Here is a 21,472-nt window from a genome sequence, read left to right as displayed (position 1 = left end):
GTTTGCTAGGGAATGTTAAAAAAAAACTAATCAAATGACAAACTCTAAAAGAAAGTATAATCTGAAAATGTAAGATGACCGATGATAAATAATGAGTATCTATATATAATATTATTTACAACAAAGAAGACTAATAATGAAGATAATATTCATAGGCAAAGGAATTACATATAGTTTTAAAATGAAAAATGAAGAAAACCTAAAAGCAAGCTAATTATAACAATCTCCTAAGATACCTAGAATCACAAACCCTATACCCAAATGCCACACAATTCATATGCATAATAATGTAAATTTATAGATGGAATAGTTGTAAATCATGAATCAACAAATCGGCCAAACCCTTGAATAGTATGTTCAATGAAAAGGGAGGAGATTGTCGGTCTCAAAACTTAAGCCACCACATTCCATATGAAGATCAGAAACCATACCACCATCCGACGATGATCCCATACATGTCTTGTCATGCTCCAAACTCGCCATATCTGGTGACAACAAAATCTTCTCATAATTTTGATGATGATCATCAGTGATGTTGACAGTACTGCTGTTGTCGACGTAAAGCAGATTTAGCAAGGACTCGTGATCAGGGCCATGGCTCGACGATGAGGACAGTGAACCGATAATCATCTGCTCCCAACCACATGCTACGGTTTGATGAAGACAATGTTGATGATAGGGATGTTCGGTGGTCCTTGAAGGCTGCTTCATTAGCTGCTCCCACTGATCACAAACTTGGATTTTCATCTTCTCTTGCTGCTGATGACGTGGAGGAGACGATAATAAAGGTGGCAACTGATTGTTGTAATTACGGGAGTAATTAAGATCCGTAGCGTCAATGATTTCAAGCCTTTGGGTCTGATGATCATTGTTATAATTATTGTCTTGTAGTGATGAGTCTCTGCCTTTGTTGAACACTCTGCACAAGACCCAGTCTTCCTGTGTCCACATACCGACAGAAAACGAGAGGACATTGTCAATAAAAATAAAAATAAAATCATATAAATGTAATGTATATAAAAATGCATGAAATTTTACGTTACGTGCGGTCTCGTGCATGCAAATAACCAAACACGCATTAAAGTCACTTTTGTCTCTTTCTTCCATTTATTTATTGTGCATTAAAGTCACTTTTGTCTCTTTCTTCCATTTATTTATTGTTTCCTTCTGCATATATGTGTCATTCTTTGTACTTGCTGCCATCTCATCATGCGCTAATGCCACGCACAGCCATGCATTCATATATCGTACATATAATATACATACACTAATGCTTGGTTTATATTTATATATATGACTTGTATATATGAGATATATTCAGGTTTACATTTGTAACGAATCCTATATATATTGAGCGTGAAAATGACCAAATATTAGTTTCAGTTTAAAAAAAAAGATATATATCCATATATTTGCCAGTTTATATTGAGACAGATCTCATGAATTCTATATTGTATCGGATGCATGTACTAAATATACAGTAATGGATTATGACGATTTATGATGAACTTAGAGAAAAATAAAAAAAAGGCTTGAGTTAATATTTTTCTAGTGAGCTTACTTAATATAATTTTGCACCAAAAAATAGGAAAAAAAAACTGCTGATATCTCCCGTTTTTCTTTGAAAAATACTGTTTGCATAAAAAACCAATACGCTGGTACCATTAATTTTGTGTATCTACTATAGTATATCTATGCATGGCAGCATGGGACATCCACGAATAGACACATGTCATCGTGAGTTTAGGCACGTTGCAAGTGATGCTCATTAAGACGTAATTATTATGAAATAATGACTATACTAATTATGGTTAGTAGCATCAAAGAGAGAAGGAAGAATTGTTGGGGAATAATCAAGTACCTTAGGTGGGATGTTAGGACACTCAAGACGGAACTCGTGCATGATCCAAGTAGTTTTGATCCCATTTGGTGCTCTGTTCCGGTAGAACACAAGTGTTTTTCTCATCCCTACCAATTGTCTAGTACGTGGATCCATCACTGTTCGATCTTTTCCTGTTGCTTTCCAATATCCGCTTATTGTCGCTCTGTTTGTGCGATATCCAGTCGCATATTTTCTATCGCGAAAACTGAAGAAGTACCATTCCTTTGCGTTCAGCTTTGCCACATCTTTACATAACATACCAAAGGTAAAAACTGTAAGAATAAAATTATATCCTAAATATTGAATATTATGTAAATTATAGAGTAAAATCACAAACGATTGTCTGGTTATAAGTTCATAATTTTATTTTATTTTCTTACTGATTTGTTTATATGAGTCTAATTATTTTAGCATTTAGATTGGAAAAGACAAAAGTAAATAAATTAAGAAGCTTTCTAAATCAGGAAGAAACTTTATAAAAAAAAAATATTTAGAAATTTAAATTTACGTTATTCTTCTTTATAACCGGATATCATAAACAAATACTAAAAAAAAAGTACCTATAAACTTATTTTTATTTTTAGTTTGCTATTTAAAACGTCCATTATAGTGAAAAAAAGACGTCTCCTAACCTCCTTTCCATATATAAACAGTGATATGTCAAAGGTTAATGTGATGACATAAGACTTGTGATGTGGACAAGACAGAGGACGGGAGACATTGTATTATTAGTTCTGGCAAAAAATAATTACGATTTTGACTTCAACGGGGGAAATTATTGCTCTCTCAAACATTCCTCCTATCCGTTTCGCATTAATTTGATCCTTAATAGAAGATGATAAGGAAGATAATGGGGATGTGATGACTACTTAACAAAAGATTCCTTTATTTTACCTTAATTGAGAAGAAGAGTAATAGACCACAATTTCTTTTTCGTAGACATAATTATCATCAACCATATCCTTAATAGTATATATTTCTTTTTTAATTATACATAAACATAAATATATATATTCGAATAATTTACACAACAAGATCGTGGTGGTCATGAAAGTAACTATAAGGTTTCTTGAGTCTTTAAAGTTGCTTGTGATATGGTGCAAAAAAGGTCTTCGTGTTTACACTCAAAAGCTTACATTTTTGTTTATTCTCTGATTACATTTTAATTAGTCTTCTTTAATGCAACAATTAACAAACTTTTAATTTTATTACTCGACAAGTTATCTTTAACAGAGTACCGAAAAGTCAAAATCACGAAGAAAACAATATAAAAAGTTAAGAAACAAAATATGACACCAGGAATCTCGGTCCCCTTTTTAAAAAGCTTCCACAATTTCTCAAGGTATAAAAAAGAACCACAGACAAAAATGAAATTCACTATAAGCATTCAAACATGTACACACATATAAATATATATTACTTATATAATGATTAATTAAAATTTATAATATAATTTATGATAACTCTATAATGATGGATTATATATATATATTATAACGACCGGTGAGGACTATAATTATATATATCTTGCCTTTTGTATAGCCTCCAGACTTTTTATTTATCAATAATCTAAACATTATATTTTAAAAAACTAGCATGCATCTCAACTAATTAAGAAGACACTCCGGATAATGTCTCAAAGTATTATTAATGCAATTATAGTGAGTCTAAAAAATCTAGAATCTATGTGAATACCCCGTTTCAGTTGACACAATCAAATATTTTTAATCTTTCAAATTATTAAGAAGATTCGGTTTCAAGTATATATGATAAATCTGTATATGTACAATCATTATAACGACAGGGACGCGTATTTATACGCACGTGTATGTATATGTATGTGTGTATACATGTACAATAATCTGACTAATTCACATAAGTAAGCTCTAAAGCCTCTAATTGTATAACACAGATATGTTATATATATATATATATAACCAATTAATCGATCCCCAGAAACATATCTGATTTAAAGAATCTGTTTTCTTCTTTATGTTCAATTAATGTCAAGCATATATAATCTTTTCGATGGAAAGTTTCAAGAATCTTTACGAAAGCAATTTAAAACCCACCCAAAACCAGGAGTGGACAGAGCATATATACACATATAAAATCTGTCTATACACAAACTCATAGACACATCACACATAATTAGCAATCAAAGGTACATATATAACCAAATTTCAGAATTATAAAATTAATATGTTACGTACCGGGAAGCTGCCATGGCTCACAAATATGCAAGTCAATCTCCACAAGATCAGTAGCATCCTTCAAGGCTTCATCAACTTCATCATCCTCAACATCACCCTGATCAGATTTGGCCCTAATCTTGTTGCAAAGATAATGGCAAACCAACTCTTCATCACTTGGATGGAACCGAAAGCCCGGCGGCAATTTGGACCCAATATCTTTCAAACCCATTATGTGAACAGTTTTTGCTTAATAGCTATATGTAAATGTAAAAACCTTTAGGAGAATTAGTAGGGCATGGACAAAGGTTAGAGGAAGAGGGAGGGAGAGAGAGAGAGAGAGAGAGGGGGTAGCTAGAGATACATATATATGTTTAAAATGTATATATTTATAGTTAGGGGGGAATTAGCTTATATGATGTATGGAAATATAATAATATATAACATGCATGTAGCTAAGGATAGAAGATGACAAGTCAGAGTTTCTTACAATATTATAAGATTAATTGGGTCCATGCTTGTGTAATATATGTAGTTAGTTATGGTGGGAAGTTTCAAGAAAAACCAAAGTCACAAGAAATCTTAGTTGTGAGGTGTCTCATGGGACACTACTATCCAATATTCTCTTTTGGTTTCATTGTTATCCACTTAGGGAAAACAGACCAAACTTTTCCCTTCTTTTTCTTATTGTTCATATAACCGTTTACACTTTGATAACATTTTTTTTTAATGTAAATATTCGGTAAATTCCGTTTGTAGATCGATCACTAGTTCAGATTAGTTCGTGTACATTTTTCATTGATAGCATCATATCCTGAAAAGTGAAAACTACTAAAAAAAATAATTAGAGTTTTAGCTTTATGAAAAATATTACTTAATAAAAAGTACACACACACATACTATACATAAGAAACTTTTTATGAAATTCGATAACATTGTTTTATATTACAGTAGTTAGGTTTAGACTAAAGATGATTGCCAAAAAAAAAAAAAAAAGGTTTAGACTAAAGATTTAAATTTGGTGATACGTATTCCAACATTAGTATGAATCTTATTTTGTTCATATCAAATGCATCACTAGGAAATTCATTATATAGTTGATTTTGTTGCTGCCAACGATTAAGTAGTCTAATTAGCCACGAATACTTTACGTTTCCTGTGTTAAATCAATTATTCTTGGCCATATATTTATAGGAAATATAACATTATACTCTAAGTGGTCATTGGTGATCCTCTTATAGTCATGTGGACCTAATTGGTATGTCAAATAATGGGATTTTTTTTTTCTGATTTGAAATCAAATTCAAAGGAAAGGGATTGGCAAGGCATGATGTAAAGTTGTAAACAGCATGCAAGATACATATATGCCTCTTACTTAAAGGAATTTTTGTTAACTAGGGAATTAATTTTACACCATACAATGGTTGACTTTTTCTTAAAACTAACTCCATGGGTAACATAGTTGGATAGTGCCGGTGGAGGGCAACATCCTGTATGAGAAGCTCCGGAGATATATCCCCTCTATGTAGAGTCTGAGTCCCTTTTATGGGCTATGAAATGTTTTATTTTGATCTCTATAACTAATACTGATTTTACTTTAGTTTGTCTCAAGTTAATTTTAGTGATAAACTTCTTTTTGTAACGATTCATTTGGAACGGATTTTGCAAACTTTCGGAATTTACAAGCTACTTTTTTTTTTCTCTTTTGTCTAACTTATATTCTAAGTTGTAACAATGTCGGTGCTGATTACACGTATAGTTTTCTTTTTCCCCACGTAATTTTTTTTTGGTTTTTGATTAATTTTTCTTAAAATCATGTCTTATCGATATTTGAATAAAATAGGGACCTTGTTAAAAAGACTATAAAAATTAACTCTATGGAATGGATTGGTTGATTTGATACTGAATTAGTTTTCCATTTTAATGGAGTATCAATTAGATTAGACTAAATACACTGAATCATTTGAATTAATAAGTTGACATTAATACTTAGACAATTAATCTACGCCTAACATGCAAATGTGGCATATATATGTGACGAGTGGACAATTTATTTAAAACATTAGAGACAATATACTTCCAATATGTAAGAATGTATGCGTACCAAATATTAATCAATATTTACCAGGTCAACTATATATAATATGCACGATTATATAGTATACACCATCATAATAGAATAGTTTAAAGGCTCGATTACACACTGATACTTTACCATGCTTCTTTGGGCTCTTTCCCCGACTCATGATAAAACTGTGTGATCTTTTTGTCTCCGTCTCGGTAGTCGGTGCGTAGGTTTTATTTATCGTCTGCGGTCATGCCTTTAAACTATGGTGATCACTATTCATGGTTTCATTCTTTATCATTGAATGTTCGTATATAAAACTATAATCCCTCATGTTCATACAAATTTGACGTTTTAGAATTTTTGCATAATTTACAAAAATTGATTTTCTGTAGTTTTTACTTAATTAGCACTAATATTTTGTAAACTTCAAAAATAATCTTTGAAAATATTTGATTTTTTAAAGATTACTAATTAAATAATATTTTTAGTGAGAAAATATTAAATTTAAAATTACTAATCATTGTTTTATTTATGTAAAAACTTCCAAACATGAGCTTCACCACCACTTGTTTAACAATTTAATATAAAAATACTTCTCTTATAATCTATTAGAATTATAGGCGTCACTAGAGTTAGTTAAAAAAACACGAATCTAATTTTTTGTTTTTAAATATAGCCATGAATTTGATGTAAAATTACTAATTAGCAATGAATATTAAAGATTAATATTGGAGATGCATGATGTGAATCTTAAAACGGTTGAAAAATTGAGTTTCAAAAATAGATCTTATATTAATTAGTTCTAAATTTTAGGATCGTTGAAAACTTTTCAAATATAGAATGCTATTGGTTTAGAGAATCTCAGAGATTCAATCTCTACATTATTTAGGCGGACCAGTCCACTCTGTAAAATTAAGAGAAGCAACAGACCGTAGAGCCAATATATAGTGAGATTAATAAATCGTAAATATGTATTCATTGCACATTTTTTTGGGGGTTCAAATCATCACACACTATTTAGTACTAGCATATTATAATTCACAACGGTATTTTTTTTTTTTTAAATGTATCACAAATGATCAGTACAAACTGGTAGTAAATTTAGACAGATAATTTGTAGCCACCTCTTTGTTGCAATTTGTGACCAATTTGTACTTTAAACTAACCTAATCGGAATAACAGATTGTTGTTTCCATGAAAACCACGTCACATTCTTTGGGCAGTAGTAATATTTCAATTTTTAAAATGATGATGAATGTAAAAATAGTATATATAAAATTATGGATGTATCAAAGTTAACTATACAGTATGTGTTTATTATACATACACGTCATTTATACATTAATTAGGAAAACATATATATTTTTTTGGAAATAGACACAATTGATGGGAGGAAGGGCCCACTAATGATGAACATGATCAAACCGAATACACAGTGATCTTTGAACAAAACTCATTTGTTGATGTTTCGGAAAATCTTGGATTTATTTCAGAGACTGCCACAATAATTGAGGTGTGGACAAAACTCAATTTTGTCATTATGTTTCCTATGTTTCTCATAATTATTGGCAGCTGTACACAGTACACAGACACATATATATATATTTTGGCATCAATATAGAAGAATGAAATGGGTCACAAAGACAACACCACGATCTTACCTTCATTTTTGTAGCTAGGTTTTATTAATTTAGTAGAATCTTGGAAAAATACTATATAATCGATCATATGGTCTTCTAAACTAAGATGGTATCACATACTAAATCATCATTGAAATCATCCTTTCATTTTTCTATATTGATAAATAACTTGGATTGTTTATAATTTAATAAAATCAAGCTGAAACGAATCAATATGAGTTATGAGAATAACAATCATATTATATTATTATACCATGGATCAGATGTGATAAAATAGAAAGGCCTATCCTTGAGGTTTGTTGTGTCTATTCCTGATGGGGAAACCTTTTAATGCGCTGGATCTTTAATAATTATATGCTTATGGTGGATCCTATATCACTCTCTATAAATAGTTGTATATGCTTAAATAATGTCCCAATGATATAATTAGTGGATTAAATTATATTATTTGAAGTGTTAGTACAAAATTTAAGTTGAAGATTACTAATCGTGTTGAATCCGAATTGTAATTTGGTGTGGTTTTTCTTACAGATTTAAAATATTAGTGTTTTCAGTAACAATGTCCAAAATAAATATCATTTAATAACGATTTGGTACTAGTACTTACTATTTAGGGTTTTCAAATAATTGGTTTAGGACTAGTTTTTCATTTTTTGGCTACTTTTAAATTCAGATTCAGTTTTTTTTTTCTTTTCAGGATATACAAATGACAGATTCTCATAAATTATATTAAAATTATCATGAGATCTTTAGTTTGGTTCATACCATCAAAAATCGGTTAGTTTTGTTTTATAGGATACAAAGAGACCTTCTTTTTGTCTTTATTTTAGAAACGGTATCTAATACTATAATTATGTTCATGGTGGATCATATATATAGGGTAATAGAGTTTTGGAAAACAAATTGTTTTCTATGCGATCAAGTTTCAACATTTTCAGATGGTTCAACGTTAACTCTAAACATAAAAGAGGAAAGCTGCCAACGAAATGGAAAAGGTCCTTTACAGTTTGCAGATCAAAATTTGCTCATGCACAGAATGAATAGCATATATATATGTATATATATTATAGGATCAAATCATTTGAAAATTTTGATTTTATGTTTCTGTTTTTTATACGACAAGGTAAGAGACTTAAGAGTTGTAGATTTGTAGTGTATTATATCAATTTTTATTTTTTTTCCATGCAAACCCTTAATTAGAGGGAGCCAAATGCGGCGGGGAAATTGGTGAGCCGTATATATCTTAGGTTACACGTCCTTCCATTTGCTCGAGAAATTTCCGATTGCTTAGAATTTAGGAAATTAAGTCAACGTTTCATACAAAATTTTCATTAGTGCCTTTATGAATTATATATGATGGCTCAACCGGTATTTAACTAAATTGTTATTTTGTTATTAATGGTATCCCGGGTCAAACATTAATTCATAATCTACATGGTAAAAATCATCTGTTTCAGGAAAAACTATTTGTTTTTAATTAGAGAATCATATTAAATATTTATTGTCATTTAGTAAATAAAAATTTACCAAAACGAAGTACTATATATAAACAATATTTTAACTGAGCTTAGGGACTGACCGATTATGCTGGGAAACTCTTTAACTGATGTTAGGTCAATAGAAGACAGTACAACATTTTATGCTTACTACAAAATTCGGTTAACATATCGACAACTATACTAATCTAGACGATAAGTTAAACTTAGGTCCGCATTACTCCTTTTTAAAAGTATGCCTTTGTATTTGTTTTGTTCTCGGATGGAAAAAGCTACATTTTTTTTTTGACAAAGGAAAAGCTACCTAACAATAGGGCAAGCAAAAAAAATGAGTTTCTTTTTTCAGTTCAACATCGGATGATCATATCATGTTTTCTTGTACAATAGGCGTGTAACATCTTATAGAGTGTAGTTATACATCATGTTAGAATTATATTATACCTATAATATAAGAACGGTTAGCTAAACAACAAGGATCATAACTACTAGCTAGAGTCCATTGAAAAAAAACATTTCAAGTTCTTGAGCATAAAACTTGCAATACGTTGAAGCTAGTACACTCTTAGGTTAACATGATACCTAATCTAACTTAATTTTAGTTCTGAAAATTCCTTCGAGGTTTTTTTCATTAATTATAAATTTTCATATAAATTAAAAATTGTCATATCAATTGATCTAGTTTTGTTGAGCATACATCACCCTATTAAAAAAAATAAACATTAAAAATATAGATGCTTTAATTATAAGACTTCACCTATAAATTAAAATCAAATCATTCATATATATTGGCCCCATGGGTAACAACATAATGGCATACATATGATTTAGGAGAAAAGTATACACGATATGAACACACATATACACGCGCATAGGTATATGAGAGTCTCGAGAGATGTATTATTGATGAAAAATGATGGGAATAAGGGTAAACTCGAGGGGAAGAGTTTATTGTCAAGTAAGGAAGATTATGTGTGTTTGATTGGAGAAAGAGTGACGGATTTAACATTCTTTGTCGTGATCTAATTATTCGTCTTTCGTATTCCTTAGCAGCCTTCTTCTTCATATATATAGATATTATATATTGTCAAAACTCCATGTTTTTTGTTGTATTTTAGTATTAATTATTGTATGAAATTTTGGATTACCTCCATTAATTAATCACAACTTACAGAAATATAATGTTAAATTTTGTCTTTTAGTCTTTAAGCATTAAAAATACAAGATTATGATTTAGATATAACAAAGTTTATGTATTATTCAATATTTTTGATATCTTTGTATGATTTTGAATAAATCCATTGAGTGATACAGTTAATTGATTACGTTATATAATTTGTAATTATTAAATTATTTAATTCATTATTTAGATTTTGAGATCCAAAAGGGTTACATCTGATCTAACTAGTAGACAAATCATTTTGCCAACTATTAAGATGTATATATACAGATATTTTAAAAACAAAATGAACAAGGCTTGCCAAACAAAAGAAGGAAAGAATGAGAAGAGAATGAATGAACAAGAAAACATGGTTATGTCATGAACGCTTGGTAAGAACATCATGGCAAATTTAAAATGCTCGCTTAACAAAGTACATGCTGTCAAAGTGTCAAGGAATACGAAAACAATATTATAACATATTCCCATTTATAAAACACCAAGGTCAGGATCAAATAGTATATATATGCTCTAAATAAGTGCACATGGCATGCCTTTACTATTCCTGCAGATTGCAGACCAAATCCTAATATCATTATGATTCGTTTTCTACCATTTGTTGAAATTGACTCGTGCTAGACTTTTTATGTATATTCTCTTTGTAGCCTCTAAATAAATCTATTAATAATTCATCATTATATTTACTGTTATGCCTTCAATTTTCATTAAATCATTTACAAATAATTTAGTCAAATACTCCACTCTCTTAATTCTATAATGTCTCTACAAAAAAATTTAGAGGCATAGTGTACTTAAGCTCCTGAGTCAGATATCATTCATATGATCACTGATATGTTAATATTCTGTTACGAATACACAAAAGTATTCTCCGCATTTATGAGATACGACACAAAATATATAGTTGAGTTCACCAAGCCAATACTAATATACAAAAGTAACATAAATCGTATGATCAAACATCTTTCTGCTTTTGACCGCAATATCAATAGAATATGTGGGGTGCGAGGCTAGTAAGACTATAATAAGGCCGTCGCATTGAGGGCCAAAATATGAATTCATACGGAATAAATTCGCGGATGATTTTTTGTTTTATTTCTTAATGTAAAAAGCCAAATACTGGAATAGAGAAGATACCATATACAACAATATTTATTTGTATTCAAGTGAAAGAATGCTATTAGATGCGATACTCGTTGAATTCTACTTTGACTTTATGACCATTGGTGATTGTTTTTCAGTATGCTTTATTTAATTTAACACTTTCATGTTTCGATTTTTTTCTACTTACATCAACATCTATCTTAAAGAAGCACATATTGAGGAAAATATTTGTAACTATCTAATGGGTATTAATTTCAACACACAAAAAATAAAAACAACCAAAGTGGTATTAATTCATGGAATCTATTAATTAATGACTCCACTAGATATGAGAACATTCATTGTATCTCAAAAGCATATTTTAAAACTCTCGCTAATTTAGTTATTTATATGATTCGAAAGAAATAGTTTTGATTGTGATAAAGAACTAACATTTGACACATGATATATATACATACTGGTACTCTATGCTATATTTTTTAAAAATAATAATATGTATGTAATGTTTTTAGTGCAATGGTCAATGGTAAGTCCAATTGTAGAAGACATCATTACACCAGAGATCGAGTCTGCTCCTTACGAATGTAAAAATTTGGCTAATGAGTCGGTCGGTTGTGCTCTAATGGTTGACAAAAAAATAAATAGTAATATATTTTCTATATAATTTCTTTAAATAAAATTTAAAGTTATAATCAAATAAGTGGAAGAAATATATTGTCCTGTCTTATTTTTGTCATATATATGAAAATAAATTCTTGATTGGAACATAATAATCTCTAATCATTGTTAGGAAAAGAACTCGACAGATGTATGAATGAGAATTTTACAACATTAAATACAAATTAAACACAAATTTTAATTATATACAGTATATATATATATATATATATATATATATATCTATAAATATGATTTTTTTATTTAATTTTGTAAATACGTATAATCCTCGTTTTCCATCTAGGATATATATGCTGGAATGAACCAACAAATGTGACTAAAGCATAAAACAGCTAACACAAAGCCGATAATAAGGAGCCAAGCCGGCCTTTGTGTAACGCTTGCATTATGTTGATTAACTATTAACATTTTACAATTATAAACCATGATGGCAGATTGATCATTATTCGCTTAACGATTACTAGCTAGTAACGCCATGACATGCCGCTGAAATGAGCCTTAATGATGCCATGGACCCAAACTCACTCTTAGTTAAAGGCGGTCCTGCGAACTTAATAGGAATACATGCAAGCCATAAAGGGTTAAACCTATGTTTAACAAGCTGACAAGAGCAGACACGTCTGATCGAGCTTCTTGACCGTGATCAACCCGGGAATCAAGAATCTTTGGGGAAATACATTTGAATTTTTATAAGAAATTATACAATAATGATCTGAGTCGCAAACAAATAATGAAAGGTAACGTGTTGATAAAATATAAGCGAAATGTATGTACCTACATATAACGGTAGAGGTATGTATAATGTCTATCATCATATAAATATCATGCAGGTTATTGAAATGATAAATAATTAGAAAGCCATTATAAAAAGGGCCAACAGGCAGAAAAATGTTGATGAAGATAAAAAAATTTATCAAATGCTCGAGATGGTTCTTGATGTCGCACCACGTGTTGCCACGGTTATGTCTCTCTTTGAGGAAATATCTGATTTAATGTATTTATTGATAGCTTTTTGCTGGTTAAAATTTTATATATGGATTTGCTACTTATTAAGATTTTAAACACAAAGTTACATTCTATGTTTAAGTTTTTTTGGTTCTATTTCTTTAAGAGTATAGTGTTTATTATTTAGTATGTATAATATGGATAAAAAATCAACTTTTTAAAGTGGCAAAATTTACAATTCTACAATATTTGAAATAAAATGACAAATCCAAAAAATGATGAGCCAAAAACGACATATTCTGTAAGAGTCCTTTAATTCTTTAATCCATCTTATTATATATTATCATTACTATAAAGTTATTAGTTTATAAATTTTCAACTCAAAATCAATGATACTTTAAAGAATAGTCTATAGTACCATTTTAGGTTTTGTTGTTTTTTTTTTATAATGTGATTCCTAACAAAAAAGAAATTATCAGGTAATTAGATCACAAATGCTCTAGTAACCAGATGTTCATCGTATATGAAACCACGTAAGCTCTATCTTAAAAACACGATTTAACAATGATAATTCAAAACAGGGAAATGAAAACGGCACACTTAAATATCAGGATGTGTACAAGTCACGAGACAATTCTTAATCTAAGACTTTATGTCAATTTCTCAATATTATTAGTAAAAAATAAATAAAATACGTGAAAAAAGGAAAAAAGAATACAGATGAAATTTGTATAATTGACATAAAAGATTCGGAATGATATAACTTAGAAATATGGGAAATTGTTATCTACAAGTAATAAGCATCTTGTATTCTCGATTGTGATTGGCAACGCAATTTATATATATATATACACACATATATACATATATATATACATCAATCTCATAATGCATTGAACTCTATACATTTTTGCTACTAGTTTACAATTTATGTTCTTGTAAGAGAGATTATGATTAAGTTAATAAATAATTAAAATAAAAAGAATAATGTTATGTTTATTAACCGGTATTCATGATTGACAATTTTTTTAATAGATTTACTGCGTGTGACTTTAAAACTTTACTAAAACCACATATACGAAAGAGTAGACTCACCAATTGACGAAAGACTCACAAAAAAACTTTGGAGAAATAATCGTATAGAATAATTTATGATGCTTTAATATACTTTCTTTCATTGTCAGAATAAAGCGAGACATCGTAATTTTATTGATCACCTAATGGTATCTTTTTTTTTTCTCTCTCTCGATAAAAAGCCACTTTCTCATTGTTTTCTTTTCTCGTTAACTTCACTTTTTCATTGTTATTATCTTTCTTTTTTTCCGAAACATATAGATATTCATGATTTAACCTACCAGATATACATCAATACAGATAATTAGAAAAGATAAATGTTTTGTCTTCTTGATGATACGTTGTTCAACGAATTGAACTACTAGTATATTACATGTTATGAACTGGTATTACTAACTATGTATAATTTCATTTTTACAAACGGGGGCCAAGTTATGGACACAGATAAGCTGAGACCTATTTTGCTTACTAACATTAAGGGTTTTCTATATAGTTTCCACTATATCAATATTCCCCATATACAATAATATATGTATACACCAATCATTAGTGTAATTTAAGTAGACGTGTAAGTTGGGATGCTTATAAGTCCGACACCTGGATAACGTGCGCAAGTATAATTCACAAAAAATATGTGTTTGTAATTAATCAGTGTAAGTGACATTTCATATGTTTTTGTATATTGAAAAATAAAACACATAAATAATTAGAGATATTTATAAGAACTACATCTTTCTAGTTTCTTATTTCAAAACTCTAGTTTCTTTTTTGAAAATGAAACTAACAAAAAAGAGATAATAGTTCATGATTTGAGATCCCTTCTTAAACGTTTATTAACTATTTCAGTAAACAAAATTAGTAAGTTTATTTTCTATTTTTTTTCAAAAGATTCTGGCATAACAAAAGTTTTGAGACAATTTTATACAGTGTATAATACTGAGCAGCGAGAAGAGATAGGGAGAGAAAATAGTGTTGATGAAAGAGGGGCAAGTTTGATTGGGGGAGGTTGAAGAAGCGTGTGGTCGAGAACTTTGAGCTTATGATTGATTAATATATTTTTTGTTCTGCCGCCGCAATGCTATTGGACTTATTCATAGCTTCCTTTACGATAACAATAAAAAAATAGAATAATAAAAATATATGTGGTCAATTTAAATCTTCAGGTTTTCCATCATAATCACATGAATGATATATATTATTCATTTTAGCCAACTGTAATTGCGACATGTATTCATATACCCTCTTACATATGCGAGATTCGAACGTCAAATTACAATTGAAGTCAAATTATATGCGATCTGTGCATGTAGTAATATTATACTAGATGCATACATTAATTGGAAACTTACATAAATAAATAAATATATATATATATAAGCGGAAACTTATATACTTAAAGCTAATATAGTTGTGTATTAATTCATGTGATTATGATGGAATTTTTTTTTAAAGTATTCTTCTTAAAACATTACATGGAAAATAAGATGGAACTTGAGATATTAGTTAAAGAGTATACTACAATAATTTAAAAACTTCTGGTGTACAAATTAAGTTATTCATTGCTCATTTTAATTTGTTTTGGATTAAAAACTCATGACTTTGACAAAGTACTACAAGATATATTTAGAGTTCACGTAAAAAAGAGAATACTGATAGATGACTTAAACAAACTGACCATTTCATCCCATGTGTTGAATCATCTCACTTGCCATGGTTCACAAATCTTGCATTCTGATCTTATGATAGGATGTATCAACTGCATCGAGCATCAATCAATCATCCATGAACAACTGAAAACATCAAAGTCTTATTAATTTTGTTATTATTATTTGATGAAACATCAAGGTATCTAAATGCACTATCAATTGGTTGATTTCTTCATTCTAGGAGGAAGTACATTTAAAGCATTTTGTAAAGTAACAATTAAGGTTTTTTAGCGCCAAACTTAAAAAGATAATAGTGCATATATATATACTATAATATTGTGTATTATGGTATTATGTTTATATATAGAGGCAAAACTAATTAACAAAAATGTTTCAAACGTCCTCAATAGTATCTTAAAGATACTTTATCGTATATGTGGATTAATTAGTTCCACGAAATAAACTCTTATCACAAGTAAATTATATGACAGTTACGTATCAATAATTAGCTTATGTTTGTCTCGTATTGCAACTATAAAAAGATGAATTTCATATAAATCATCTAAGGAGAGAGAGATGGGACAACATTAACGTGGATAGCATAAGGTCCATCCATGCATCGATAGCCTATCTCAAAACGCTAGAGCTAGCCCTAGCTAAATAATAAATACATACCCACTCTATAGATAATGTGTATTATTTGTGTATGTATATTTGTGTGTGTCTTTCGCCTAAGCCTATGGGATTTGAAAGCTATAGACCAACCGAAGAGAGGTAAAGGAGAAGAAGAAATCTAATAAAGTTAAAAAGGAGAAATAAAAGAGAGACATCACTTCTTAGATATTGTTTTCGCTTTTCAAACTTCAACCTCATGGGACCACTAACGAATCTTTTGTTGTTTTTTAAGTTTTTTTTTTCACTTATTAACTTTTCTTAATTGAGAAATTTACTCAATCTCTAGGGGTCGGGTTACTTTTATCCATATGTACTATGATTTTTCTTTTCCTTACAATCAATCGAAACGGTACCTTTTTCTTTCTTTGGGATTGTGTGCCCAACCTTATTTCGATTCGTGTCTATAAGAACTAGAATTACTAAGAAAAAAAAAATATATATATATATATCTTGTACAAAAATACAAAACATCATATATCTTATTGGTATCTACCAAAGCGGTATGAAAAAAAAAAGACTACAGTAAAAAAAAAATTGGTATAACTACCAACCAACAGAATGACACACGAGTATTAATTACACAAGGAAACACAATTACTAATAACCTTATCAAACGATTGTGACATAAATGTGTCCGGATCCATCCGAAATCCCCTTAAAGATAAATAAATTATATATAAAATGGCGACTAATAAGTGTTACTAAACTAGGTTATCCTATACGACGATCAAGGAGAAAAAAATGAGTCAAAGATCTTCAAACTTAAGCATATTCCTTAGCTGAAACTAATTAAGATACCATTGCGACAAAAATAAAAATAAAAAAGTAATGATGAGTAATTTACAAGCTTCACTCATACTATAATAAAACTGAAAGAAAAAAAACACTCAATTCAGACGTTTCGGGTAACTGACAACGTGGACTACCTAGACATGCCATTGACGCTTCTTCGTGACTTCATCTGTGACCAATAGCCTTTGTCGAGAGACACATTTGATGTGTGCGGCAGCAGAAAGAATCCCCTCCCTCTCTACACACTTCCAAAAAAATATCACACGTTGCAAAGTGGGCCTTAGACAAGTGGATCAGGCCCAGTGACTTCAACGTCGCTTCTATGATGATAAGGACAAGACAACATACGCATAGGTACATAACAACATTACAACCCTAAGCATGAATTATTAGGCATTTATGATTGGTATTAATGATTCTCAAAAGCTGCTTTATATATATATAAATTAAACTGTTTTTTAGTTTGTTTGGGACCTTGATTGTAACCTGTGTTGACCAATGTGTCCGTGAGAGTTTATAGTACTTGGGATGATTTTCGAGATCTCCACTTCTGCCTATTTGTTTGGGCTGGGCCTAGTTAAAAAAAGTTTAAGGCCCATATCTCTCTCCTCTCTCATCATCAACAATGGTTTTACTGGGTCAACTTTTTTCACCAAGAAATCAATTCGTCACCTTTTGATATGGGAATGTGACAAAAAATCATCAATCTGGGTTCTGTCTGATTTTTTATTTTCCTTGTCTATGACTTTTTGTCTGATTCGTTTGTTCCGGCGATTCAACTCTTCTTCAACGCCCTGAGTCACCCACGACCACGACATTAGAGAGAGAGACGACGATTCATATATTCATCTTCTTCTTGTCCCGTTGACCTGTTTTCGATCTGGAAATGGTGCTGTTGATTCTAAGTCAGGGCTCTTAATCGGGTTTGTAAAACAGAGAAGGTGAAATTTGAATGTAAATTGAATGGACTTGAAAATGGATAATGTAATTGGGGGCAAGTTTAAGCTTGGTCGGAAGATCGGTGGTGGCTCTTTTGGAGAGCTTTTTCTAGGTATAAAAATTGTTCCTTTATCTTTTCTTTTTTTAATCGTTTCTAATGTGATCTGTCTCTTATGTTGTTGTTGTTAGTATTCATTTTTTTGGATTACCTTTGAATTAAATCTTGTTCTTGAAAATATATATTTCAGCTGTGAGTCTGCAAACCGGAGAGGAAGTTGCTGTTAAGCTGGTATTATTCATATCTTATCTTTTCTTTCTCTTTAGCTTTGTATCAATAACATGTGATTTAAGATTGAGGAGACGAGTAAAAGTTGGAATTTTTAAGCTTTCTCATCAATTTGTATCAATCCCATTGCGTTTATCAGCTAATGTATCGTCCATAGCTTCTTAAGTATCAAAATACTCATCTTTTTCGTTGCTGGGGGATTCAACAACGGATTACATCTAACCATCTGTAAAATTTTTGAAGGAACCTGCGAAAACTAAGCATCCCCAACTTCATTATGAGTCGAAGATATACATGCTTCTACAAGGAGGAAGTAAGTTTACAACTCTGATATGACTTTTCTGGTCAAAATCTGTAGCTGCTATATGTTAAAAAAATATGCTTTAGCTGTTGTGCTCATCTGATATTGCATTTCCTGGATTTAATTTGTTTTCTGTGGTGGTGAAGGTGGCATCCCCAGCCTCAAGTGGTTTGGGGTTCAGGGAGACTACAATGCGATGGTCATTGATCTGCTTGGGCCGAGTTTGGAAGACTTGTTCAACTATTGTAATAGGAGGCTCACTTTGAAGGCAGTTTTGATGCTTGCAGATCAACTGGTGAGTATCAATTATCAAGTGCTGCTGCTTTCACTTTGTCAAGGCAGAAGAAAATAATGTATTTGTTAATTTTTGTAGATTAGCAGAGTTGAGTACATGCATTCAAGGGGATTTCTTCACCGTGACATAAAACCTGACAATTTCTTGATGGGACTTGGTCGCAAAGCAAACCAGGTGCTTTTTTTGTGTACACTTTCTGTTATGCTAGATTCCATCTTTCTTCTTTGTTACTAAACTTGAGTTTCTGCTTTAGATTTCCTACAGTACAAGAAGCATAATTTTGTTTTCTGTATGCTGAAATCATGTCCTGATTGATTTTGTATCTAGGTGTATATCATTGACTTTGGCCTTGCAAAGAAGTATAGGGATCTTCAAACACATAGGCACATCCCTTATAGGTGATTTATGGTGCTTTCATGGGCACTGTTATACACCTTTCATTTTATATTTACTTAATGCTTACACCTATACTCATGTTCTGTTTTCATTACAGGGAAAATAAGAACCTTACTGGGACAGCTAGGTATGCTAGTGTCAACACTCACCTTGGAGTTGGTAAGCAATTCACCCACTTGAGATGTGCTCCAAATTTGTGTAATACAATTCCTTTAAAATGTGGCTGTTTGCGAATTTGTTGGCAGAACAAAGTCGAAGGGATGATTTGGAGTCTCTTGGTTACGTGCTCATGTATTTCCTGAGAGGAAGGTTGTGCATCGAGATCCTTTTTTTTGTCTGACTGTATAGTGTATCTTGGCACGTGCTTGTTCTGGTCTGATTTTTTCTGGGATTTTCTTGGTTCAGCCTCCCATGGCAAGGACTAAAAGCTGGCACAAAGAAGCAGAAGTATGACAGAATAAGCGAGAAGAAAGTTTCAACTCCTATAGAGGTATGGTAACGACATAATATGGCTTAGACACCCTTGACTGGATCTCTCTCTCCTTGTCACATAGATCACAGGTTAACTGTTTGTTACTATACTTGTAACAGGTCTTATGCAAGTCACATCCACCGGAATTCGTATCATACTTTCAATATTGCAGGTCTTTGCGATTCGAAGACAAACCAGACTACTCATATCTAAAGAGGCTATTCCGAGACTTGTTTATCCGTGAAGGTTTGCATTTTCTGTGGCTAAACTTTTACTTCTTGATATCTCTATAAATGTTTCACTCTTTTGATAATAAAATGGATTCACGGTATCAGGTTATCAGTTTGACTACGTATTCGACTGGACTGCATTGAAACACCCTCAGAGTTCCAGATCCCACTCCAGCTCCCACGAAAGGGTGAGTACACATGTCTGTAGATTTCTCCATCTTAGTATCAAGTGTCTTATCAATACTCACTTCGATGTATTGATCTCTTCTTTAGCATCGAACCAACAGACCAGGGATGGCTGCGGGACCGTCTGCTGAAAAACCTGAAAGGATTTCAGGTAATGAATCCTATACTTTTTCCAGAGTTAAGAAACATACAAATCTACTTAGCTAAGAGGTGGTCGGTTCTGATAATTTAATCCTGTCTATACCCTTACAGTAGGGAACATCCGCGATAAATTCTCAGGTGCGGTCGAAGCATTTGCGAGAAGGAACGCTAGAGGACCAAGTCCCCATCAAAACCATACTAGACATCGAACTCTTGACGAAATTCCTTCAATGAAACCAGCTGTGGTAAAACAATATAACCATCCCAGTTTTATATACAATCACAATTCTGATAAAAGAATGTGCATGAAATGAATCTTAATTATTTGCTCATTCTTGATGTCATTTTATTTGTCAGAATATGGTATCTGAGAAAGGAAGAAACACGTCCAGATACGGAAGTGCTTCAAGAAGAGCAGTAGCCTCGAGTAGTAGGCCGAGCTCATCAGGAGAACAAAGAGAGAGCCGGGAGTCTAGCCGAGTGGCATCAAGCGGTGGTGGGAATGTGAGACCATCTGTCTTTCAGAGAACACAAGCAGCAGCTGCTGCTGTGAGTGGATACGAGTCAAAGACAGCCTCTGCCTTTAACCGAGACAGAGTGGCTGCTTCTAGGACAGCACGTGACGAGGCTCTCAGAAGCTTCGAGCTTCTTTCCATCCGCAAATGAAGCCTTGAATGGACTCTTCTTATCTGTAAATTGGATTCTTGTTTACATATGTTGTTTGTTTGGTCCTCCTCTCCGTTTCCACGAAACTCCCAATTTTTCATGTATTGTTATCATTATTACTGTCATTCTCTGGATTTTGTATCAATTTTTACACACTTTTTTAATTGTAATCACCACAACTTGTTGAGCTTAAT

General features: G+C 31.3%; 2 protein-coding genes across 2 annotated transcripts; one reads left to right on the top strand and one right to left on the bottom strand.

The window, feature by feature from the left end:
- Positions 1–82: 82 nt before the first annotated feature.
- Positions 83–5,138, bottom strand: LOC104717350 (NAC domain-containing protein 46). Its single transcript, XM_010434904.3, has 3 exons — positions 4,096–5,138; positions 1,862–2,127; positions 83–939 (listed from the first exon to the last, which is right to left on the bottom strand). Exons 1-3 carry the CDS (start codon positions 4,304–4,306, stop codon positions 358–360), a joined length of 1,059 nt encoding a protein of 352 aa, XP_010433206.2. The 5' UTR covers positions 4,307–5,138; the 3' UTR covers positions 83–357.
- Positions 5,139–17,826: 12,688 nt separating this feature from the next.
- Positions 17,827–21,471, top strand: LOC104717349 (casein kinase 1-like protein 6). Its single transcript, XM_010434903.2, has 14 exons — positions 17,827–18,417; positions 18,554–18,594; positions 18,835–18,904; positions 19,039–19,187; positions 19,266–19,361; positions 19,515–19,585; positions 19,681–19,742; positions 19,829–19,892; positions 19,989–20,073; positions 20,175–20,301; positions 20,391–20,473; positions 20,559–20,622; positions 20,724–20,857; positions 20,970–21,471. The coding sequence occupies exons 1-14, from the start codon at positions 18,330–18,332 to the stop codon at positions 21,276–21,278; spliced, it is 1,443 nt and encodes a 480-aa protein (XP_010433205.1). The 5' UTR covers positions 17,827–18,329; the 3' UTR covers positions 21,279–21,471.
- Position 21,472: the final 1 nt, after the last annotated feature.

This window comes from Camelina sativa, chromosome 10, assembly GCF_030686135.1.
Source record: "Camelina sativa cultivar CO46 ecotype springtype chromosome 10, ASM3068613v1".
Taxonomy (NCBI): Eukaryota; Viridiplantae; Streptophyta; class Magnoliopsida; order Brassicales; family Brassicaceae; genus Camelina; species Camelina sativa.
Note: the sequence above shows the minus strand (reverse complement) of the source record. Positions and strands in the feature narration are given on the sequence as shown.